This window comes from Typha angustifolia, chromosome 1, assembly GCF_048772165.1.
Source record: "Typha angustifolia cultivar Huaian chromosome 1, ASM4877216v1, whole genome shotgun sequence".
NCBI classification, from domain to species: domain Eukaryota; kingdom Viridiplantae; phylum Streptophyta; class Magnoliopsida; order Poales; family Typhaceae; genus Typha; species Typha angustifolia.
Window position 1 is genome coordinate 1,554,866 of NC_133239.1, and position 24,856 is coordinate 1,579,721.

General features: G+C 36.5%; 3 protein-coding genes across 4 annotated transcripts; all 3 read left to right on the plus strand.

The window, feature by feature from the left end:
* Window positions 1-306: 306 nt before the first annotated feature.
* On the plus strand, window positions 307-14,918 carry LOC140760692 (probable LRR receptor-like serine/threonine-protein kinase At1g53440). Its single transcript, XM_073097706.1, has 23 exons — window positions 307-551; window positions 10,193-10,360; window positions 10,428-10,499; window positions 10,600-10,668; window positions 10,744-10,815; window positions 10,887-10,958; window positions 11,056-11,127; window positions 11,203-11,274; window positions 11,338-11,409; window positions 11,481-11,549; window positions 11,622-11,693; window positions 11,772-11,846; window positions 11,926-11,991; window positions 12,075-12,127; window positions 12,299-12,385; window positions 12,491-12,861; window positions 12,949-13,141; window positions 13,219-13,359; window positions 13,442-13,560; window positions 13,643-13,857; window positions 13,977-14,174; window positions 14,262-14,412; window positions 14,488-14,918. Exons 1-23 carry the CDS (start codon window positions 523-525, stop codon window positions 14,827-14,829), a joined length of 2,850 nt encoding a protein of 949 aa, XP_072953807.1. The 5' UTR covers window positions 307-522; the 3' UTR covers window positions 14,830-14,918.
* Window positions 3,563-8,315, plus strand: LOC140760745 (WD repeat-containing protein 55). 2 transcript variants are annotated; one of them, XM_073097737.1, is made up of 15 exons: window positions 3,570-3,701; window positions 3,782-3,814; window positions 3,899-3,963; window positions 4,060-4,147; window positions 4,239-4,311; window positions 4,954-5,060; window positions 5,426-5,468; window positions 5,574-5,630; window positions 6,232-6,308; window positions 6,765-6,810; window positions 6,889-6,935; window positions 7,031-7,104; window positions 7,200-7,255; window positions 7,655-7,775; window positions 8,089-8,315. In XM_073097737.1, the coding sequence occupies exons 1-15, from the start codon at window positions 3,607-3,609 to the stop codon at window positions 8,160-8,162; spliced, it is 1,056 nt and encodes a 351-aa protein (XP_072953838.1). In that variant the 5' UTR covers window positions 3,570-3,606; the 3' UTR covers window positions 8,163-8,315. The 2 variants fall into 2 exon arrangements, with proteins under 2 accessions (XP_072953846.1, XP_072953838.1); XM_073097745.1 differs by lacking the exon at window positions 5,574-5,630 and having other exon boundaries at window positions 3,563-3,701.
* A 2,506-nt stretch (window positions 14,919-17,424) lies between the features above and the next one.
* On the plus strand, window positions 17,425-24,856 carry LOC140760676 (probable LRR receptor-like serine/threonine-protein kinase At1g53440). The gene is made up of 24 exons (XM_073097704.1): window positions 17,425-17,640; window positions 18,548-18,719; window positions 18,796-18,867; window positions 18,966-19,034; window positions 19,107-19,178; window positions 19,261-19,332; window positions 19,451-19,522; window positions 19,752-19,823; window positions 19,903-19,974; window positions 20,058-20,126; window positions 20,235-20,306; window positions 20,396-20,470; window positions 20,575-20,640; window positions 20,738-20,794; window positions 20,904-20,942; window positions 21,045-21,094; window positions 21,228-21,598; window positions 21,819-22,011; window positions 22,086-22,223; window positions 22,670-22,788; window positions 22,888-23,098; window positions 23,185-23,422; window positions 23,823-23,973; window positions 24,289-24,856. Exons 1-24 carry the CDS (start codon window positions 17,499-17,501, stop codon window positions 24,679-24,681), a joined length of 3,057 nt encoding a protein of 1,018 aa, XP_072953805.1. The 5' UTR covers window positions 17,425-17,498; the 3' UTR covers window positions 24,682-24,856.

Consider the following 24,856-nt stretch of genomic DNA (forward strand, 5'->3'; position numbering starts at 1 on the left):
ATATATCATCAATTATAACGCCCTCGCAGGGGCTTAATACAACTAATAAACATACTTAAAAAAAAAGGCAGCTACTCCTCGCTACCCGCCCAACGAGTAGGATCCATACCATCTAAAATAATGAAATCGCATGTGTATATACATTGTATACCTATATTTGCTAGCAATAAAAATATGCTTGTTGAGATGACTTAACATGAGTTACTAAATCAATGCAATCGATAAAGATTACTAATCACTATCATAAAACATGCTAAGTCTACACAGATATAAAGCACACAATTTCTTATTCATACACATCTCAATCATAATATTTACATGCTATGTATAGTAATAAAAGAGCAGTTTAGTTATCTCATGCCTACTAAAGCATTAATCATACTTATCATCGCTCATCGAGCTATTCACCACATAGGGTAAATACTCTTAAGAAATAATCATCCATCACGTAACCATCCATCATCTCATACATTGAGGGGGATATATATATATACATCTAGCGGTAATGTCACCTACACGTGTATGGTGACACTACAAGTGATCGGTTATCTGTGGCCATCAGACTAAGGACCTCGGTCGTAAGTCCATATCTCACTTTCTTTAAATCATCACCGTCCTCAACGGGAGGATCGGGAGCCCTCGGCTCATCAACAGACGTCCTAACCGTCGTCTGGTACCGCTAGAGTTATATCCTCACCTCACAATCATATTCTTCTATCATCATAATCTAGTCCTGACTATGCAGTATAATATCTGAATGCCACACAGGCTCCCGACCTCAGGTGTAGGCCGCTAATAATATAGTCATATAAAATACACTCTACTTTTAACCCTGGGCTGAGTGAGTAAGGGTACTGCTTAGTCAGAAACTGACTACTAATGATAGGTGGAAGTGGTGTAGTGTCTATGAGTGTATAAAACATGTCATAGTCATCATGATCGTTATATTCTATATTCACAATAGATATAAATATAAATATATATATGCAAGGATATATCATACATGATACATGTAAAGCATCATCACACTAATGTTTATGCTACATTAACATTCTCATAATATCATGAGCAAATTATCAATAACTACATATGTAAAGATATAACATGGTATACTAAATGCATGTATTAATACTGACATTTCCTATAGTATCATGACAGGTATAATGACTGTAACTACATTATTCTATATTTGTATAACTCTACTCTCCTGGGGTCTCTACAGTATACTAAATCTCGTCAGCTAGCCTGCTCCTTCAGAATCCCAATATCCTCCTCACGCGGTGTCAATCCTATTAATTCACGCAAGTAAGCCATACATAAAATTAGCGAACTAGTAGAATTAATTATTTTATTAGAGCATTTATGTTTAGTCATATACATGAGTCAAGAGTCTCCTAGGGCGAGTTCTATGTTATCCTAAAATTCAATTGTAATTACGAGGGTTAGGCTAATTAAATCAGGTGAAAATAGATAAACGGGGTTATAGGGTACAAATGGCCCCAAATGGGCTAGGCTAGAGGTATTGGGTTAGACTCAACCCTAACCCAATAGGCAAGAAGGCCTTGCCATAAGGTTGCAAGAGGTGGGCTGAGGTCTAACTACAGCCCAAGGCTTGCTGTGGGTTGCAGTCCAACCGCAGCCCACTACAATCGAATTGGTAGGCTGTGGTCTGTAGCCCATCAAAATCGAGTTGGTGGGCTGCGATCTGTAGCCCACCAAAACCAGCTTAGTGGGCTGCAGACCAGTGCAGCCCACAAAGGGGGATAGGTGGGGGTTTGTTTAACCCTCACCCTCCCACACCATCTCCTCCCGAGGGAAGAAGATCGAGGCGGAGAGAGGAGGTCCACGGGGTTGTGGGGCTGTGGGCGGCGCACGAGGTCGGCGACATGGCACTAGGCCGACGGCGCAGCACAAGGCCGTCGAGTAAGTAGAGGGAAAGAAAAAGAAAGAGGGGAAGAAAAAGAAAGAGAGGAGGAGGAGGGCTGACGACGACGGGCCATGCTCCATGGCCGGCGGCCATGGAGGTGCCTCCTCTCCTTAATGAGGGCCTGAAGCCCAATGAGGGCTTCTCTCCCTCTACCAAAGCTTCTCGGATTGGTGGCTAGACGTGAGGTCATTAGCCGCCGTGGACTCTGACGACGGCGAGGGAGGGGGAGGTTACACTACTGAAATTAATGGCAGGGGTAGGAGGGCTTATCGAGTGGGGTTGGTCAGCAGTCTCGACGGCTCTGGATCTGGGCTTCGACGTCAGAGGAGAGGGAGAGGGGTAGTGAGGTGGAGAAGAAGTGGTGCGGTGGCACGATAAGGGAAAGGGAAGAAGAAGGAGAAGAGAGGAAGGGGTGCGATTGGGGATTTTTTAATTTATTTATTTAAATTGGGGATTTTTTTAATTTATTTATTTAAATTGGGGTGTTACAATCTCCATTAGAGATCTCTCAAATTAATTTCACCAGCTCATGAGTTGCTCACGACTAATACAAACGTAATCACTTATCATGGAAGCTGTACAAAAGAATGTACAAGTGGATGGGGAATTAGAATATGAGATTATTATGGGCCGACAAAGGCGACCCCAGCCCATATGTATAAGGCTGGCTACAGTTTGACCGGTACAATAGGCTTCTCACGTACAGAGCATATAGAGGCAAGCAACAGACATATCTAAGCCGTCGAGTCTTCTTTCTTTCCCTTCTAACCGAGATGGATTTTTACATAATTGCCACGAAGCTTTCCATAATTGCCACGAAGCTTTCAAAATAGGTAAATACTTTAATGTACTTTTAAAAATTATAATCTTAATCCAACGACTATAATAACCAGTTTTCATACTGGTTCCAAAACCATATTACAGAAGAAAAAGAGTATATTAGTTAAGAAAATTAATTACGTGTGCCTAATTTTCCAATTTTCTTATTATACCCTTGAAGATCTTAACCATTAGATCTTAACCATTAGATCTTCATTAAAGTGATTGATAAATAATTAACTTTACGATACGGAAGAAGAGCTCTACAAGTTTTTTTTCTTCCGTTAAGATTTCTCTCTTAAATATAATTATACCTTAATTATAGGAGATATTATTTAATATTAAATAATTTAAATTTGATTATTTGGAGATAAAATTCAATTTAAATATAATTCTCTATCTCTATCTATTAAAATTTAATTTAAATCAATCTTAAACTAATGTGAGATATATATAAATAATAAAAAATAATCAAAAAGATAAAATGTAATTAAATTTTCATCAAGTTAATTATAAAAGACATTAATACCCTTATTTTGATATATCTATATTACTCTCAGTTAATGATATATATGTCTTTTACTTAATAAAATATTAAGATAATATAATTGTTAAAAAAAATATGCAAGATTATATATCTGAAAAAAATTATCTGCTAAACCGGTAATATTTTTTATTCCTATTATATTCTTAAAGATCTTAACCGTTAGATCTTCATCAAATTGATTAACAATTTGATTGGACGGAAGAAACCCTAAATAGAATATTATAATTACCACCAAAACCCAAAACCTCCCCCTCTTTCGCAGCTTCACATCCCGCTCTCCTCCTCCTCGAGTTGGAGCTTTTGATTCCATCTCATGGAGATCAGTCTCGGGAAGCTTCCCTTTGATCTCGACTTCCATCCTTCCTCGCCTCTCGTGGCGGCAGCCCTCATCAGCGGCGATCTCCACCTGTAAGTCCAAACCCTAGCTGCTACTCGAATTCGTCATGTTGAATTATCTTATTCATAACTTATTTAATATACATGAACAGGTATAAATACACTGCCGATTCGCAGCCACAGAGGTAATCTATTAAATTATTGAAAATTTTAATTTTTTGATGTGGTTGGATTTGATCGGGTGACAAATTTTTTTTTTCTTTTGCTAGGTTGTTCGGAATTCGTGCTCATGAAGAGTCATGTAGAGCTGTTAGATTTGCTGATTCTGGACGCGGTAATGTTTCTTTAGCTAACCCTAATAGTTGCTTAATTGTACCTCTTTGCGGCGCTGCTTAAATACTCGGTTGTTTGTTTCGATGCTCCATTTCAGTAATTTTGACAGCATCTCCTGATTGTTCCATTCTTGCGACGGACGTGGAAACGGGAGCTGCAATTGCCCGCTTGGAAGATGCTCATGAGTAACTCTCTATCAAATTGTTTACATGCAACAAGAAGCATTACTTGGAACTATGTGCTTATTAGTTATTCTTTTTTGTGCTGGCTAAAAAGGGATGCGATAAATCGCTTGGTTAATTTGACAGAGACTACAATAGCATCTGGTGATGATGAAGGTTGCATAAAGGTGCATTGCGTTATCAGAGTCTATTCTCACGGAACTTTTATTTTCTGTTATAAATACCTTATCTTCACTCTTATACTGAAAGTAGTTTCTCCACCTAAATATACTGGATTTGCCGCGTGTTAAGCATTAGGCTGTTAGCTATGTTTTTTGGAATCTAATAAGCTCTCAATAGATGTTTTTCACCTGTAACAGTTGGGAAGAAATTTTAGTTGAATTCAGATGGGTTGATTGTTTCTTCACTCTGAGTAGATAATAACACTTGCAATAGCTCTAAGAAGTCCCAAGTTTTCATGACAGACTGTTATGGCCCGACTTCATTGTAATTGTCGCCAAGGGATTTTGGTTCATCATTTGCCCTGGTACAGGCTCTTTTTGTTTAGAAGTTGAGTTAACATTAAATTAAAAGTCTACTTGATAAAAGAGTTGCTTCAAAAGGTCTATGCTGGAGGTGGGACTATGTGAAATTCTTTTCTCTTTGAAGTATTCTGGATGTTTCTTTTTGTGCTCCAGTTTGTGAACATCTTCTTACCTAATACTTAATCTTGAACTACAACAGTAGGTTTTAAGTGAATTGTGAAGCATAGTACTTCTGTTGCTATGACTGCATTTTTATACTGATATTAATGCTATCTGGTTGTGCAGGTATGGGATACACGACAACATGTTTGTTGTAATTCATTTCAAGCCCATGAAGATTACATATCTGACATTGCTTTTGTCTCTGATTCCATGCAACTCATGGGAACAAGGTGTGATGTGCACTTTTATAACTCCCTTGCATCATTAAAAGAATGCTTAATCGCGATGAAACATGGATTTCCTTCAATTATAACTAGAAAAAGTTGGTTTTTATTTGCTCAGTTGTTATATGCCCAAATTTTATGGTCTTACATTTCTGTATAACCTACATAAATGTATATGTATATTCATAAAAACACATGCTTCCTTCAGCAATTTATACTTTACAGCTTTAACATATATGCATGTTGCTAATAGAATTTTTCACTGCAAGTATCCGTTTGAAAGCTCTCAACTGCTATTGTATATTTTTTCTTCTACGATTTGTCATAGGCAAGTAAAACTAAATGTTGTGTGCAAATTTTGTTGCTTACAGCGGAGATGGTACTCTGTCGTTATGCAGTCTACGGCAAAATAAAGTGAGTTATTTATCACCTCTTTCCTGTCAAGAATTCTTCTAGCATAGACTTTCTAGATTTATCACAGATATTGGACGTATTTTTAACTTTTTATGTCAAGACCAGGTTAAATCCCGGTCTGAATTTTCAGAAGATGAATTGCTGTCACTAGTGATAGTAAAGGTAAATTTTTGTTTCATCTAGAACCTGAAGTTTCATTTACATGTGGACACATTAGCTATTTCATGATTTCATTATATGGCATCAAAAGTTATGATGCACACATTTGTTGCTTCTTGGTTTGACAACTGTGACTAGCAGGTAATCAACCCATTGACTGGCTTTGGAAGTACGATAACAAGTTTCTTCTTACCTAGGCTTGCTTGATCAAAATTTGACATTAGTTATGAAATAACTTTCATTAGTTTGCCAGACTTTCCAAAAAGTATTTCAGTTCTTTATGGCCTTCTCCACGACCTTGAGTTTTGTGCTAGTTGACCTTATCTGTCTTCGAGCTGGATTGAATGATGATTGGTGACTCCGGCGATGATGATGTGCTTAATCTTGTTGATGGTCTTTCTTTCCATTAACTTTTCTGTGAAATACTAGAATATTCATATTCTCCACACACTTTATACTAGTATATAGTTCTGCAATGGCAAGGATTGTTTTTAGTTTATATTTGGGATCTTCCCTAGACAATATTCCAGTTTATAGTTCTGCAGGACCAAGGATTTATTTTTGCATAGTTAATTCCTTCTAACGATTACTTATTCTGTGCCAGAACGGCCGAAAAGTTGTTTGTGGAACTCAGACCGGAGCTTTGTTGCTATATTCTTGGGGTCATTTCAAGGATTGCAGGTAATCATTGGGTAATCTGAGACATGCTTTTCCAATAGCAGAAAGAGCATTATTTAATTTTCTGTCAATAAGGTCTACAGTGGAACATTATCTGTCGTTGCTATATCATGTACTTCAAAAAACCATAGTTGCAACAAAACAATGTCTACAAAGTATACGACTATAATTATCAAGCTAATGAACAATCTACCAGGGCTGTACTTGCACTTGCATGTTACATGCAAAGAGCAAGCATTACAATTAATGCGATCAAATCATTTGTAGTTGTGCATTAATGTCATGAATTTGTAACATGAGACCTGTATAAGTTTTCATAATCACCCATTATCTATTGGTTATGTTAACTTGTAACATTATCCATACATGGCCTGTTTATAGAACAATAATCGTCAAGCAGATCTGGAAGATCCTGCTTTTGATTTTGAACTTCTATTGACATAATATAATTATGTCCAGTGACCGTTTTCTTGGGCACCCGATGTCAGTTGATACGTTATTGAAGGTGAGAGGGAGCTACTTGTCTTTCTTTTTTATCGTATTTGAATTTTCCAGTGCATTCTAAAATCTGTTGTTTTGTTAGGTTGATGAAGATACATTAATATCTGGATCAGAGGATGGAATCATCCGGTTTGTTTTCATTTATTCTCTGGAACTGAAAGTTAATTTCTTTTCTGTAAGACTTAGCTTAATTTTTTTGATCTGACATCCATGTACTTTTATAGGTTGGTGGGCATCTTACCTAACAAAATAATCCGACCACTTGCTGAACACTCTGAGTACCCAATAGAACAACTAGGTATAGTTCTTCATTGTCTTGATCAATATGGCCAGGCTTCTTAACAACTAAATTTAAATGTAAGAAGCTAATTCTAGTTGTCTTTCCCCATGCAGCTTTATCAAATGATAAGAAGTTTCTTGCAAGCATTTCACATGACCAAATGCTGAAGGTGAGCTTCCATATTATGTAATTACTAAACCTATTGTTGTATTTTTGTAGATTTAACTTTTGGAAAGGGTTTTGTCCTTATTAGACATTTGGAATTCAAGTTGATCTATTTACTTCTGATATTTTTAGTAACCTTAGTATTTTTGCTTTAACTAATTATCTTCAAGTTTGTATTTATACATCAAAAGAAGTCTTGCCCCCTCTGAGGTGAAAGATTTTAATGAAATGAAGTTAATAAAAGCTATTCTGTTCTGAGTCCTGTTTTACCGGTAAAACGGGCAATGAAACTAGAAAACATAATGAATGCGATCTAATTTCTGATATTTTAAATGGAAACATCTCACTGAAGAGTTATGATTTGACATTTCCACTGATTACTTGATTTATATATTTCTCATAGCTTTGGGACTTGCAAGAGCTCTTAGATGGCAATCATGTTACCCCAGATTCTCGGCTGGTTGAATCTGATACTGATGATGATGAGATGGATTTAGACATGAAACCTGGCAGATCGTCAAAAGGTGTGTTTGCATTTAATAGGTTCCTTTCAAGATTCATATTTTCGCCCTTGTTTCTCTTTCTTCATCATATAAACATGTTTAAAACAGACCATCTTGTTGCTAAAATTTCGTCTATAAAATTTAAAGATAATCTAACCTTCAGTTTATATGGATCTTGAATCTTCATTTCTTTGGTTTTAAAGCTATATTAATTTCTGTTTGCTTCATCATGCTGACACATGTTTGAGTTGCATAAGAATGATAAAGAAAATACCAAATTGAAGCAGTATCTCTAATTGAATATTTCAGTTAAGTTGTTCTGTAACTTTTACAGGATCAAAGAGTACAAATCCAGGCAAGGGTCCGAGTTCAGCTTCAAAAATAGGCAACTTCTTTGCTGACTTGTAGCAGAACAGTAACTCTGCATGAGACTGCTCTACCTTCCAGAGACACTCGAATTGTCTGTTTGCTTGCATATTTATAAAATTTTGAGTGGGAAAACTCTTGTTTATTCGTACCCTCTTCTTCTCTATTACAATTTATTGGCCTAACTGCATCAAATTTTGTTCTATGCTTCTATGAGTTGAAATTTCTTGAAATGTACTAAAAATATAAACAGCAATTTGTTCCACGGTTGTCACCAACAGGTATCCAGTATTCAATATGTGCTTTATTTATGAAAACGAAGAGCAGGGAGCTCAGCATTACCCTTCTTTGGATCAAATGATGTCCTTCCTGCCCACAGTAATGAGACCTCTCAGTCCACCGTTGGGGTAACACAATGGGCTTCAAAGTTTCTTCTTGGCTCTGATGCCTACTTCTCGTTCGATTAATGTGCAAATATGTATCTTATTCACATGGTATTCAAGCCATGATGGCACTAAATAATAATATCTTATGCACAAACTATTTTCCAATCTGTACCAATTATTTGATAATAACCACAGCTCATTATATAGTCTTAGTCATACGTGGACGGGGGAGGGGGTGTGGTGGTGGTCAACTTGTCATGCAATGGACCCAAATCTATATTGTCGTCAAAGGGCCTCCACACCTGGCACCAAGTATATTTCCTGTGGATTGGATAAATGAAACATACCATTAGATACTGACGTATTTATTATACACATTAACACATACAATTCGAACTGTACTATTTAAATTCTACGATTTCTTTACGTATGCTTGTCATAAATAATTATGACGACTTATCGTGCATCCGATAACGTGGGTTCTGAGTCCAACAACGTGTCCGAGACTAGCAAACTGGACACTGTCTTTCTTAATTTCCTAAGTCATATATATATATACATATCCTTCTATATAAATAATACTGCTGATCTTAGAGAGCAGAGAAGCAAGGAAGAGGAGATGGGAGCTTCTCCTTGTGTAGAAGAAATAAGCCATGTCCAGGGTCCTCAGCGTCTCATTGCTCTCTTCTTTATCTTGCTATTGGGTCTAAGTGGCTCCCTGGACTTGAGATGTGGTGCTCAAGACTTGCCCCGGGAAGAAGGTGGCTTCCACTTCCTTTGTTAGGATAAAATTTTCTTTTTTGTTTCACTAATTTTGGGTCATTAGCATAGCTTTCCCATGTGAAAATATGGATTTATTACTGCAATTCATATCAATATTAATGTGTTTTGCTGTGCATTTGATAAATGCTTATGTCTATATATAGAGAAATTTATTTATAACACTTTGTATTTTTATATATTTATTTATAAATAGAGCCTTTTCTTTGGTACAAGATACTAGGCCGCTCATTTGATTGATAGGTATAGTTTAGCCCTACCATAATGTATACTTAAACTGATCCAAAACTACTGTATTTATACTCAACTGTCAGAAGTGAGACAATAATCATTTAAGAAAATTAAAAATATTATTTGAAAAATATTCTACCTTTTGTTCTACTCTCCATCTAACTACTCGTTAAATTGAACTTATGGGTTAATTATATTTTGACCCATCAATTAGCACCTCTAATCACTTTTATCCTCTTAAGAATTTTTTTTGCATCTAATTATATCACTAAGCTCCTCTAAAGTCTTTTTAGAAAAAAAAATATATTAAAAATTTGACTAACTAATTAGATGGATAAAAATGTCCTTATTTTCTCTTCCTCTCTACTATTAAAAGAGAATTTTTAAATAAATTAAAGAAAACTAGTATATCTAAAGTTAGTAAAAAATTCTAAGATATATTTTACTTAAATTTATAATGAAATATTTTTATAAAATGTAATAAAATATTGACCAAGGAGAAAATGATATAAAGCAATGGCTGAGACGAATATGTAATAAACTCTAAACTTAAACAACATGATGTTGCTCGTTAATTATAAATAATAAACATAACCTAGAGGATTTTATTTATACTATACTCTATAGTCAAAACATAAACGTAGAGGGTGTTATAATATGATGCATTACAGTTAGAGCCCTGGAGGTCATTGGATCCAAGCTGGGAACGGAATGGAACTTCTCGGTGAACCCCTGTGATCGTACCGGGGGGTGGTTTGACCCTCAAGGCCCCTACCGTGACATCACCAACCAACTCACCTGCGATTGCAACACTACCTCCAACGTTTGCCACGTGATTAGCATGTGAGTCTCATTATCATTATTATTATTATTATTTTAATTTAATTTAATCGATATTTTCTAATTACAGATGGCTCAAAGGGCAGAACCTGACAGGTGTCCTCCCCGATGAGTTAGCAGCTCTTACCTTCTTAAGCTCGATGTGAGTCTCTAAACACGCACTAATTTAGGCCATAATCCAATGTGATTAACACGCTAATTATTATTAATAATAATATTTTCCAATTTTAATTATGTAACAGAGATCTTTCACGGAATTATCTCAATGGATCCATCCCCGCCAAATGGGCTTCTCTTCCCCTCATCCGTTTGTTAGTATTAATCCTTCAATCTTAATAGACTAATAAATCTGTGTGGCTAAGGATGTAATTAAAATCGTTTTGCAGGTCACTTCTGGGAAATCGGATATCAGGGAGGATCCCGAAGGAGATTGGGAGCATCACTACCCTCCAAGAGATGTATGTATCTTGATTTCCAACTTTGCCCTTCTCTTTCTCTCACCTGGAATTTATTCATTCTCCATGGCCAGTGTGTTGGAAGGTAACCAGTTGCAAGGCCCAATACCTGCTTCCCTCGGTGACCTTTTCAATTTAGAACGCTTGTAAGTCTTCTTCTTCTTCTTCTTCTTCTTCTTCTTCTCCCTCTAATTTTCCTTGAATTTTGTTCTAGTTAAATTGCTACTATCTTTGCCATGGTAGGCTTCTTTCTGCCAACAATTTGAATGGGGAATTGCCGGACTCACTTGGGAAGCTAAAAAACCTTACAGACTTGTGAGTGCAGTACGAGACATGCATTCTTGTGTACATTCAGAGTTGCATTTCATAGTTTTTGACGCTTGTTTGCAGTCGAATTGATGGGAATCCGATCACTGGCAAGATCCCTAGCTTCATCGGAAATTGGAGCAAGCTCCAGCGGCTGTGAGTATCACTGGATTTGTTGTGTTGGGTACCATTTAAAATTCTGAACTAATTTGATTGCAGAGATATGCAAGGGACATCCATGGAAGGGCCTTTGCCTGCCATCTTCTCCACATTGAGCTCTGTCACCGACTTGTAAGAGACATTGAGTTGCTTATACCACATTGATTCTACTCGACTTTGAGTGTTATCATTTGGTCTTGTAGGAGGATAACTGACCTGAAGGGAGATGGGGAGTTCCCTCCACTGCAGAACATGAAAGCAATGAAAGAACTGTGAGTGTGGAGGGTGTTTTCATTCGTTTCTTTTGATCAGTGAATTCATATTCATGGTGTTGTAATGTGCAGGGTGTTGAGGAACGTATCAATATCTGGTGAACTACCTGATTTTATTGGAGACATGACTAAACTAAAAGTCCTGTAAGCTAACAAAAGAAGATTAAATATCCGGTGGAAGTATGTTCTCCTATTACTTAATGCAATGTGTTTATGTGGCAGAGACTTGAGCTTTAACAACCTCACAGGTCCAATCCCAAGCAGCTATGATGGATTGGCAAATTCAATTGTTTTTCTGTAAGATAACCTTACTGCATGTCATATTTCATAAACTCGATGCGATAATTTTTAGTTGTTGCAACTCATTTTCTACTAGGTACTTCACTAATAACATGCTAAACGGGATAATACCAAATTGGATTATACGCACCGGAAAGAACTTGTAGGTCTTAATTTTTATGTCAATTTATTCCTTTTCTTCTGAGAGAAGCAGTGCCATACTTTTTTTGAAATATAAAATGGCAGGGATCTTTCTTACAACTCTTTTACAGGATCCACATCTAGCTGCCAGCCAGGGAATGTGTAAGTATTCACAATTTGCATCCTTATTGAGTCTCATTAATTCTCTAAGAGATCTACTTCTTTTACTTTTCCTTTTTGCAGGAATCTGTTTTCAAGCTATTCAAATGCAGATAGTAATTTGTAAGTTTCTCATATCATACTCTGCCTTTTTCTTATTGATTCAACTTAAATGTGCTTCAGTGATCTTTATTTTGTGTATTATAGGATATCAGGATGCCTAAGGAGGGATTTTCTCTGCGGGGAAAATGCGAAAAGTGGGTATAGAAGATGAGTTCTTAAAGCATTTATTCTCTTAGTTAAGCTAGAATTATCACGAGGATTTGCGTAAAAAAACACTCTGTTATTCTACATTTTCGTAGACTACAAATTCTTCATAAACTGTGGGGGAAGCAAGGTGGTTATTGGAGATGAGGAATATGAAGAGGATACAGCACCACTGGGTGCATCAAGGTTTCAACTTTCTGGTAGCATGAAATGGGCATACAGCAGCACAGGAGACTTTGTTGGTAATGAGAAGGAGCAGTACATTGCGACGAATGCATCAGTTCTCAATATGGATAATCCAAAGTTGTACACGACTGCTCGATTGAGCCCTCTCTCCCTCAAGTACTATGGTTTCTGCTTGCAGAAGGGGGCCTATATGGTGAATCTCCACTTCGCTGAGATAATGTTCACAGATGATGAAACATATGCAAGTATCGGGACGCGCTTATTTGATGTCTCAATCCAGGTGAGCATTTAGTTTCTTATATATGTTCAAGTATCAAACTGTATGAATCTGCAAGTTTATTCAGTGTTATAGTTATGGTTTTATCAGGGACAAAAGGTTCTAACGAATTTTAATATTGCTAAAGAAGCTAATGGGACTGGTAAGGCAATCATAAAGTCCTTCAATGCAACAGTTGATGGAACTTTGGAAATTCATTTCCAATGGACTGGGAAAGGTACAAATTCAATACCACATAGAAGTGTATATGGACCTCTTATATCGGCCATTTCAGTCACACCAAGTAAGTTCTTTGGTAATCTTGAGGGCCTTCCATTTTTCTGTGAAATGGAATAGTATATGATTATTTCTTGATTATAGACTTCACACCTGAAACCAATGATGGCAAAAAGCTATCTCTTGGAGCAATTGTGGGCATTGCTTCTGGATGTGCTGTCATACTTGTGATGGTCCTGCTCCTGCTCCTCTTTTATCTCAGAAGGGAAGACACTACAAACAATGGTGAGATATTAAGAATTGAGTTGCATTTTATATCACCTAAAAAAACTATTCATAATTTGCTTCACATCACCATATGATGCAGAACTCAGAGGCCTCGAGTTGCAGGCTGGTTACTACAGCTTAAGACAGATTAAGACAGCTACCATGAACTTTGATCCTGCAAATAAGATAGGCGAAGGCGGTTTCGGTCCAGTATACAAGGTAAACATATGTAGTACCAAATTCAAGTTATATATCCTTGATGGAGATCTCATTTTATGGTTCAACTTGCATATAATCTCAGGGAGTGCTTTCAGATGGTTCTGTAATTGCTGTAAAGCAGCTCTCTTCGAAGTCGAGACAAGGGAATCGCGAATTTGTCAATGAGATAGGCGTGATATCTGCTTTGCAGCACCCAAATCTTGTGAAGCTTTTTGGCTGTTGCACTGAAGGAAATCAATTGCTACTAATATATGAATACATGGAGAACAACAGCCTAGCTCGTGCTCTATTTGGTCAGTCCTTACATTAATTGTTAGTAGTATTCCATATATAAATCTCCATTTCTAGATGTAATGATCACCAAATTTGTCAACAGGTCCCGGAGAATATTGCCTGAAGTTGGATTGGGAAACGAGGCGAAAGATATGCCTAGGGATCGCCAGGGGCTTGGCATATCTACACGAGGAGTCAACGCTTAGGATTGTCCACCGTGACATCAAAGCGACAAACATTTTGCTTGACAGAGAACTGAATGCAAAAATCTCTGATTTTGGTTTGGCTAAGCTTGATGAAGATGAGAACACTCATATCAGCACTCGGATAGCTGGAACTATGTGAGTTGATCATCATATACATCTTAACCAACTCTTCTTCTTCTTTTTTGTTTGAAGAGTTCTTCCTGATGACTGCTTATCATGCAGAGGATATATGGCTCCTGAATACGCAACGAGAGGCTGCTTGACATATAAAGCAGACGTTTACAGTTTTGGAGTAGTCACTTTGGAGATTGTCAGTGGAATGAGCAACACGAGTTATAGGTCTAAGGAGGACTGCGTATATCTCCTCGATCGGGTTAGTATTTTATGTGATCCTTCTCGATTACATTTGAACTTTTCCTGTGTTTATAATGGAAGTTATGGACTGCAGGCATACGCTTTACAAGAACAAGGGAACCTGCTGGAGCTCGTTGATCCTAATCTCGGATCAAACTTCTCAAAGGAAGAAGCCTTGCAGATGCTGAGGCTATCACTCTTATGCACTAATCCATCTCCAGCTCACCGCCCCATCATGTCGTCGGTTGTTAGTATGCTCGACGGAAAGCTGGCCGTCGACGTCCAGCCAGGCTCCAGAAATGATGGTTTGGGGTTGAAGTCCTTTGAGGAAATGTACTATGACAGCATTTCATCAACTGATGGCCCAGGGGCAGATTCATCAGCTTATTCCTCTCAACAAGTTGGCAGATCTAATGTAAACAATATGTACAGATAGAAGAAGAAGGCATTCTTTTTTGGGTGGATGAGATCAGTGATATAATGTAATCAAATCCATGTGCTTTTTAAGTGTTGAAAAACGAAGAGCTTAGCAGGGAGGAGGTGATCACTCATCTTGACGTACCACATTTTGATGCTCTTCCTGCCCACAGTAATGAGACCTCTCAATCCACCATTAATTTACAAACATTTCTTCTAGGCTCTGATTCCTACTTCTCGTTTCATTGGCGTGCAAGCATGTTATCTTATATACTTTTTATATGTCATCATCTCCAGAGTGAGAGCGAGAGTGAGACTGAGCAGTGGGAAAATGTAACAAATTACTCTGTGAACATGTAAGTAGTAATCTTTAATTCCCCCATCCTCCTCGTTGACTTTTATCCGAGCTAAAAGGACGAGAGGTACCCCCAAAATCCAATGGCTTAATTAATAATTGTATCTGACTAGTTGTATTGCAGTCAACTGTACTCAAGTCTCCATCAGCAGTAGTTAATGCAGCATCCGATCTGGCCTTTTCTTTTATGATTAGTGTGGCGTAATATAATATGCCATCAATCAAATGGATTAATGCAACTGCTGTTTCATTAGTTATATATATTACTCAAAAGTAGGTAGACTCAAATTAAAGCAGAAGGGAGTAAAAAATATTTACACTACGAGGGAACAATATATTTAGCTTTTAATATACTTTTTCTGACAAAAGGAGACAAGACAGCTAAGAGATTTGACTAAGTTGTAGCAGCCCAGCAGTCTAGCAGACAAAAGAAAAGAAACCAAATCACCCTCAAATAATGATGGTCTAAAATAATAAAAAATAAAAGAATCTCTCCCTTTCTCTCTCTCTCTCTCAGTCTCAAAAAAAAAAGAAAACATTTCTACTGGATTCTCTTTGTAGTCAAATCAACCTCGGTACCTCTCTACCCAGCTGGCCGATGCCTTTGCGTGACCGAGAAAATAGTCAACTCGTGATCACTCGGGACAGTGGGCTGCCAAGAATACTGCTTGCCCTTCGTTCCAACCAAATTAACTCCTTCTTTTAACTCCATACATATTTTTTTTAAATTCTAATATATTAATTTTTACTTCTGAATAACATTTTTATATTATAGTAACATCGTTCAATAATATAAATATTATTTATTAAAATTACATCTTATAATGTATACTAATTTATATTTCATATCAAATCAAAAGTCATTCATAGTAATTTTAAAAATATACTTTTTATTTTATATTATAAATGAACATAAAAAGTAATTATTTTTTAAATAAAATTCTCATTTTGAGAATTAAAAAACTATTTATTTTATAATTAACTTTTTGTAAAAAAAAAAAAAAGTAAAAGAGACCAAAGATTTGAAAGAAGAGTTAATTAATATTTTTAGTACATTTAACTCAAACTAATTTTCTTGTCATTCTCTAATGCCACTAAAAGTATCTAAATAATGATACTTAGATAAAACTTTATCTTTAATGATATTAAATTATATGTGCTGTTATGATGATATGTTGTCATTTGCGGTTTGGTTCAAGTTAACTCAAAATATTGTTGAGAAATTAAAAATAAAATATAAGAGCTGAATAATAAACATCAATACAATAACATGGAAGCTCATCTAATCCCAATCAATCAAGATCTTGGTGGTCTTTTTTATCACCTATCAAGTTGCTAATTTATGGTTGCTAAGCTGGCCATTGTTCTATTTTCTAAAGAATTGACATTATGTCGATCTTATCTTTATAGCAAAAAATAAGAAAATTATATCATAAAAAAGGATGGCATTACCGACAGAGTCTTTTATGCTGATTTCCCTATAAATCATAAGTAATGCTTGGTCAAGCACAAACCTCTAAAAGAGAATAGAATCCAATCTAGCTAACTTGGATCGGTCAAAGCTGTACATGCTATTCAAACATCGTTAGGTGGGCGAAGGTTGATTTCACACCGGCCTATTTATTACGCACATACCAATTTAATTGTATATCTTCTTGGGTCAAATTCTACTACTTTTAATTCCTACGTGTTTTCTTTTATACTTAATTAAAATCGTCAGATGATATATAAACGGACGTACAGGAAATGTCAACTCTTTTACCCGGCTTTATTGTACAAGAAAAGTTCGTTAGGAAGTCTAATCATTATTAGTTTCCGAACCCATCGATGTTTTCGGTTGCAGTGATGGTTTATTTGGGTGGGTCGATATTATTTTGAGTAATTTGGGAGGATTATTTTTTAATAAAATAGAAAGCTTTGTATCTTTTAAGTTAAAAAAAATGAAATAGTTTAGAAAAAATCACTACGTAGGGACTATTTGTGGACCTACGTTGATGTGTTGATATTTATAAACTTTGACCAAGAGGCAAATATGACTAAATTTTATACGTCCTATTTGTTGTTAACATCGAAGTAGGGGATAAGAAGAGGAGCATTGGGGAGGATCACTTCACAATCTAATGCCCTTCTATTACCACAAAGTGCTGGAACTAGGGGACCATAGAACTTGGACTATTAAGGAGAACAGTGAATAAAAAATAGTGTGCGGGAAGTAGACACTTCTCTCTCTTTCTCATCTTTATATAAATAATGCAGCTGATGCCATCTTTCTATCTATCTGATTAATATACCAAACTGGAGAGCAGAGAGAGAGGCAAAGGAAGTAGGAGGAGATGAGAGCTTTCACTTGGGTGGAAGGAATAAGCCATGTCCAGGCTCCTCAGCGTCTCATTACTCTCTTCTTTCTCTTGCTATTGGGTCTAAGTGGCTCCCTGGACTTGAGATGTGGAGCTCAGAAGTTGCCCCAAGATGAAGGTACACCTTCCACTACCTTTTGGGGATAAAGTTCTCTCTTATTGCTCACTAGTTTTAGAGAAATCTATAGTTTTCGTTGGATCTTTCCATATTCCTCAACTATCGATCTAAAGAGAAACAAAGCTGTTGTATATTTATCATCTTTGAGTTCATTTAGCTTTTTCAGAAGTATAATCTTGGTGAGGGGAACTTTTCCTTTCCCTTTCCCTTGCTGCTTTCTTTTTAAGGGTTCTTCTTATGCTTAATTTGAAGTTTAATCAAGAGAAAAATAAGAAGAAGAAGAAGAAGAAATAGAAATTTCTACGGAGATGGGAATTTGTATTATATTTGTTTAATAGCTGTGTAGTGGGACCCAGTGCAAACAACCAATCAAATTATTCTTTCTTCATGGTAAGAATATTAGGTTTGTCCAAGTCCTCCTTTAATATTTCAATCCTTATCCTGAAGCATCTCTGAAAGATTACTCATTTGTCTAAGCTTCTCTCACTTGCATTCATAATACCATCAGTAATTAACTTGATTACGTAATAGGTCAATGCCATGTGTCGTTTCAACTTTCTATTGGTGCACATCCTTTGTTAGACTTAAGAAGGGAACGTGATTGATAAGAAGATTTCTATTAGCTGTTTCAAACGCATAAGTTGACAAAGAATAATGATAATGTTGTAATACTTTACCTACCAATTAAATAGATGTATACCTACCAATGAAATATTCTATATTCTTTTTATTACATCAAGTGTTTGTTAAATTAAACTTAAACAATAGGGTGTTTGCTCGGTAATTTTTCGCAAATCGGAGTCTCTATTAATAAATAATAAAAAGAGAGGATTTTATTTATAGTTATAATTAAACTTTAGGATGTTATTTGTAATTTTCTCTAAATATGCTATATGATGCATTACAGTTAACGCCCTGAAGGTCATCGGATCCAAGCTTGGTAAGAATTGGAACTTCTCGGTAAACCCCTGTGATGGTACCGACGGGTGGTTCGACCCTCAAGGCCTCAATCGCGACATCACCAACAACCTCACCTGCCATTGCAACACTACATCCAATGTTTGTCATGTAATTAGCATGTGAGTCTCATTATTATTATGTTTTTAATTTTTAATGGACTTTTGTTTTGTTGTAATCAACAACTTCTAATTACAGATGGCTCAAAGGGCAGAACCTGACAGGAATCCTTCCTGATGAGTTAGCAAATCTTACATTCTTAAGCTCGATGTGAGTTCTAAATACACACCAATATAGGACATGACATAATCCAATATAATTAACACAATAATTCTTTCTTCTTTTTTTCACTTTTAATTTTGTAACAGAGATTTTTCTCGGAATTATCTCAATGGATCCATCCCCACCAAATGGGCTTCTCTTCCCCTCACACATTTGTCAGTATTAATCCTTCAACCTGAATCTACAAACTAGTAAGTTTGTGTGGCTAAAGGATGTAATTTTTTCAGGTCACTGCAGGGAAATCGGATATCAGGGAGTATCCCGGAGGAGATTGGGAGCATCACTGCCCTCCAAAACATGTACTACCTGAATCCTCTATCTTGATTTCCAGTTTTGCCCGTTTCTCCTCTCTCTTGGAATTAATTTAGTCTTCATGGCCAGCTCGTTGGAGGGCAACCAGTTGCAGGGCCCAATTCCTGCTTCCCTCGGCAACCTTTTAAATTTAAATCGCTTGTAAGTCTTTTCTTCTCTAATAATTCCCTTTAATTTCGCAAATGAATAAATTATTGGTTATATATCTTCTTTTCTTTTTCTTTTTCAAGCTAAATTACTAATATCTTTGCCACGGCAGGTTTCTGTCTGCTAACAATTTGAGTGGGGAGTTGCCGGACTCACTTGGGAAGCTAAAAAACCTTACAGACTTGTGAGTGCAATGCATGAATCCTATAATGGCTATAATTGCCTGTGTGCTTGTACATGCAGTTATATAGAATTGTTTCTTTCTGGAATATAATATAGAATTAAATGCGCAGATCTTATCAGCTAAAGCTCAGTATACCATTAGCTTATTTTATCAGCTTGAATGTTCATAGGAACTGATGATTCCATAGTTTTATTTATGGATGCTGAAATATCTTAGCACTTGTTTGCAGTCGAATTGATGGGAATCCAATCACCGGCAAAATCCCTAGCTTCTTCGGAAATTGGACCAAGCTCCAGCGGCTGTGAGTATCACTAGATTTCTTTCGTTGACTACTAACTCCAGTCTTGGCTGTGTTAAAATTTTGAACTATTTGATTGCAGAGATATGCAAGGAACATCGATGGAAGGGTCTTTCCCTGCCGTCTTCTCTACATTGAGCTCCTTAACCGACTTGTAAGAGCCATTGAGGTGCTTATACTACATTAATTCACTTGATTTTGAGTGTTTTCATTTGTAAATTCGTTTTGGTACTACAGGAGGATAACTGACCTGAAGGGAGATGGAAAATTCCCTCCACTGCAGAAAATGAAAAAAATGAAAGAACTGTAAGTGTGGAATATTTGTTGTATGTTTTCAAATTTAAAGCTAATAGCATGCTGTTTGCATTTTATTCTTGATCAATAAATTCATATTCATGGTGTTATCATGTGCAGGGTGTTGAGGAACTTATCAATATCTGGTGAACTACCTGATTTTCTTGGAGACATGACTAAATTAAAAGTCTTGTAAGCTAACAAAAGAAGATTATTATAAAGGAAGATTATTCAGTGGAACTATATTCTCTTATTATTAATGCACTGTATTTTTATGGCAGAGACTTGAGCTTTAACAACCTCACAGGTCCAATCCCAAGCAGCTATGATGGACTGGCAAATTCAATTGATTTCATGTAAGCACACTACAAGTCATATTCATAAGCTTGATGGGGTGATTTCAGTTACTGCCTCTGAGGGATGTGCTCATCTTTAAGTTTTCCATCTGATTGTCACCTAGGTACTTCACTAATAACAAGCTAAAGGGGACAATACCAAATTGGATCTTACGCAGTGGAAAGTACTTGTATGTCGTAGTTTTTATTCCAATCTATTCTTTTTATTCGGAGAGAAGCTGTTCTACAAGATGCAGTTCCATACTTTTGTGATATATGAAATTGCAGGGATCTTTCTTTCAACTCTTTTACAGGATCACCATCTAGCTGTCAGCTAGGAAACGTGTAAGTATTCACAATTTTTGTGTCCTTGACTCGTAATTAGTGGGTATTATTGTCAGTTTGCCATTTTATTAATTCTCTATGAGCTCTTATAATTTTATACTTTTTGCAGGAATCTGTTTTCAAGCTATTCAAGTGCCGATAAGAATTCGTAAGCTTCTCATGCTCTGGTGTTTTCTTATTTTGCTTCTTACCTTTATTGATTCAACTGACATGTGCTTCAATAATCCCTGCATTTATTTGGCCATTATAGGATATCGGGATGCTTAATGAGGAATTCCCTCTGTGGGCAAAAGGCAAAAAGTGAGTATAGAGGATTCCTAAAGCACTTCTTATCTTAATTGAGCTAAGATTATCATGAGGATTTGTGTAAAAACACTGGTACACTATATATATGGCATACTAATTACTAAATATGTATTTTACATTTTTGTAGACTACAAATTCTTCATTAACTGTGGAGGAAACAAGGTGATTATTGGAGATGAGGTATATGAAGTGGATACATCGCCACTGGGTGCATCAAGGTTTCAACTTTCTGATAGCATGAAGTGGGGTTACAGCAGTACCGGAGACTTTATTGGTAATGAGAAGGAGCCGTACATTACCACGAATGTATCAGTTCTCAATGTGGATAATCCGAAGTTGTACACGACTGCCCGATTAAGTCCTCTGTCCCTCAAGTACTATGGTTTCTGCTTGCAGAAAGGGGTCTATACGGTGAATCTCCATTTTGCCGAGATAATGTTCACAGATGATGATACATATGCAAGTGTTGGAACACGCTTATTCGATGTATCGATCCAGGTGAATCTGATTTCTGCAAGCCTTTATTTTGGTTAGCAAATCTCTGTTTCTTAGTCTGAAGGAGTAAATTCCTTGAGTATTACTTTCTTACCTTTCCTTTCTAGGTCCTGTTATATATGTTCAAGTATCATTACTGTAAACATAACATTAAGGATTCAACTGTATGACTCTGCAAGTTTGTTCAGTATTATAGTTACTGTTTTATCTGTTGTATCTGCAGGGACAAAAGGTTCTACAGAATTTTAATATTGCTAAAGAAGCTAATGGGACTGGTAAGGCAATCATAAAGTCCTTCAATGCATCGGTTGATGGAACATTGGAAATTCATTTCCAATGGACTGGGAAGGGTACAAACTCGATACCACATAGAAGTGTCTATGGACCTCTTATATCGGCCATTTCAGTCACACCAAGTAAGTTCTTTGGTAATCTAGAGGTCTTCCTTTTCTTTGAAATGGAATAGTATATGATTATTTCTTGATTGTAGACTTCACACCTGAAATCGATGGCAAAAAGCTATCTGTTGGAGCAATTGTGGGCATTGCTTCTGGATGTACTGTCATACTTGTGTCGATCCTGGTCCTACTCTTCTTTTACCTCAGAAGGAAAGACACTACAGACAATGGTGAGATAACAAAATTCAGTTTTGGTTTGCTCATGTGATAATGTTCTAGGAAGTTGATAGCTATTTTCCTTGGAAGCTAATCTTTGTGAAAGATCTAGTAGGTGCTTGCTGTTTCGTGTAATCAGCAAAATGAAGTTGTAAAAGATCATAATTTATTAAGAAGCAAATGCCAATCTATTTTTGCTTTCCAGTAGCTTATAGAAGCAGCATGCCCGCACATGTTCTCCAAATTTTTATTAATTTTATTAAATATGAGCATCCTAGGAATCACACACCAGATAACTCTGATGCTCAACATGTTGATATTCTTCTTAAGAAAATGAAAATATTGCATTATAATCATTGTGCAGCTAAATTGCATACTGAACCAAATATACCTACATTTACAAAGCATTTTATATCCCCTAAATGGTTATTCATAATTTACCTCACACTTTATGATGCAGAACTCAGAGGCCTTGAGTTGCAGGCTGGTTACTTCAGCTTAAGACAGATTAAGACAGCTACCAAGAACTTTGATCCTACAAATAAGATAGGCGAAGGCGGGTTTGGTCCAGTATACAGGGTATATATATGTAGTAGCAAAATAGTTGTTTATTTCTTCCAGAATTCAAGTTATCCTTGATGGAGATCTCATTTTATGGTTCAACTTGGATAATCTCAGGGAGTGCTTTCAGATGGTTCTGTAATTGCTGTAAAGCAGCTCTCTTCAAAGTCCAGACAAGGGAATCGAGAATTTGTCAATGAGATAGGCATGATATCTGCTTTGCAGCACCCAAATCTTGTGAAGCTTTTTGGTTGTTGCATTGAAGGAAATCAATTGCTACTAATATATGAATACATGGAGAACAACAGCCTAGCGCGTGCTCTATTTGGTTAGTCCTTACATTGTAGTATTCCATAAATCCCCATTTCTAGATATACTGATCAATTATGTAAGCAAGATAACATGACTTTTCAGGTCCTGAAGAATATCGGCTGAAGTTGGACTGGGAAACAAGGCGTAAGATATGCCTAGGGATTGCTAGGGGCTTGGCATATCTACATGAGGAATCAAGGTTGAAGATTGTCCACCGTGATATCAAAGCAACAAATATTTTGCTTGATAAAGAACTGAATGCAAAAATCTCTGATTTTGGTTTGGCTAAGCTTGATGAAGAAGAGAACACTCATATCAGCACTCGGATAGCTGGAACTATGTGAGTTGACATGCATCTTAACTAACTCTTTTTTGTTTTCCTTTCCAAGGCTTAAAAGCTGAAACTTCTGTGACAGTTGAAAGATTGCGAAGCAGGCTATACAATTGGTTGACAATTTCATCATTTAGATGCTTAATAGTTTAATAATCTGAATCAAAGAATAAAATATCTATTATCGTTCTAGTGAAAATGGTATGTGCTGTTCAACACCTTTGTAAGAGAATTCAGGATTTTTTAAAAGACCAACACCTAACAAGCTAGTTTATTTAAGTGATACAAGACAAGTTGGGTATCAATTAAATGTATCTTCCGTTGTCACCTTATTTTTCCGACACTTGTATTAGGTGTGATGCATTGTTCATGCTTTAAGAGTTCCTCCTGATTATTGTTGATCATGCAGAGGATACATGGCTCCTGAATATGCAATGAGAGGTTACTTGACATACAAAGCAGATGTTTACAGTTTTGGAGTAGTCACTTTGGAGATTGTCAGTGGAATGAGCAACACGAATTACAGGCCTAAGGAAGACTGTGTATATCTCCTTGATTGGGTAAGTATTATCACTTTATGTAATATGAAATTTTATCAGAAAACTTGTGAAGATAAATAGCGATATTCTATATTTGAACAAAGGCAAAGGTATAACTTGAACTAATCCCATGTGACATTCCTTAGACATAATGAGACTATCGAATCTGGAGATAAATTCCTTGTATTTATTTCTATATCATTCTTTAGCTTCCTCCTATGAAAACTGATATGCTTCAACATTTGGTCCTCAAGCTCTTTTTTATGTGATCCTTCTCAATTACATTTGGACTTTCCTGTGTTACTGAAAGTAACATTTCCTCAATATGGACTGCAGGCCTACGTTTTACAAGAGCAAGGGAACCTGCTCGAACTTGTTGATCCTACTCTCGGTTCAAACTTCTCAAAGGAAGAAGCTTTGCAGATGCTAAGCCTTGCACTCGTATGCACCAATCCATCTCCAACTCTCCGCCCCATGATGTCATCAGTTGTTAGTATGCTCGACGGAAAGATGCCCGTCGAAATCCCGTCGGTAAAGCACACAGCCTCCAAAAACGATGGTTTGAGATTCAAGTCCTTTGAGAATATGTACCACGAGAGTGAAACTCACAGTGTTTCCACTGATGGCCCATGGGCAGATTCATCAGGTTATTCTGGAAGTAGCAAAGACGTGAGTGCTGCTTATTTGTTTCAACAAGTTGACAGATCTAATTCAAATATGAACATGTAAATATACAAAAGGCAGTGTAATGTTCTCTTCTTCCTTTTCCTTCTTAATTTGTTGGGCCAGTTTGTGCTCCTCTTGTTTCAAGTCCCAGGATAAGGTGGAGGACTTCTTGTGTCAATGTTATTGTAGTAAAAGTGTAAAACTATTCGAGTTTGGAGCATCAAAAACTTTCCACTCA

What these genes read in the sequence shown, in the direction of transcription:
- LOC140760692 (XM_073097706.1), top strand. Translation starts at nt 523, where the DNA reads ATGGTGACACTACAAGTGATCGGTTATCT. An exon ending in GTTTGCCACGTGATTAGCAT is followed by an intron (nt 10,361 to 10,427) that starts GTGAGTCTCATT and finishes TTCTAATTACAG; the next exon opens with ATGGCTCAAAGGGCAGAACC. An exon ending in GGAAGACACTACAAACAATG is followed by an intron (nt 13,360 to 13,441) that starts GTGAGATATTAA and finishes CATATGATGCAG; the next exon opens with AACTCAGAGGCCTCGAGTTG.
- LOC140760676 (XM_073097704.1), top strand. Translation starts at nt 17,499, where the DNA reads ATGAGAGCTTTCACTTGGGTGGAAGGAATAAGCCATGTCCAGGCTCCT. An exon ending in TCAAGTGCCGATAAGAATTC is followed by an intron (nt 20,943 to 21,044) that starts GTAAGCTTCTCA and finishes TGGCCATTATAG; the next exon opens with GATATCGGGATGCTTAATGA. An exon ending in ACTCGGATAGCTGGAACTAT is followed by an intron (nt 23,423 to 23,822) that starts GTGAGTTGACAT and finishes TTGATCATGCAG; the next exon opens with AGGATACATGGCTCCTGAAT.
- LOC140760745 (XM_073097737.1), top strand. Translation starts at nt 3,607, where the DNA reads ATGGAGATCAGTCTCGGGAAGCTTCCCTTTGATCTCGACTTCCATCCT. An exon ending in ATTTGCTGATTCTGGACGCG is followed by an intron (nt 3,964 to 4,059) that starts GTAATGTTTCTT and finishes GCTCCATTTCAG; the next exon opens with TAATTTTGACAGCATCTCCT. An exon ending in ACCTGGCAGATCGTCAAAAG is followed by an intron (nt 7,776 to 8,088) that starts GTGTGTTTGCAT and finishes TAACTTTTACAG; the next exon opens with GATCAAAGAGTACAAATCCA.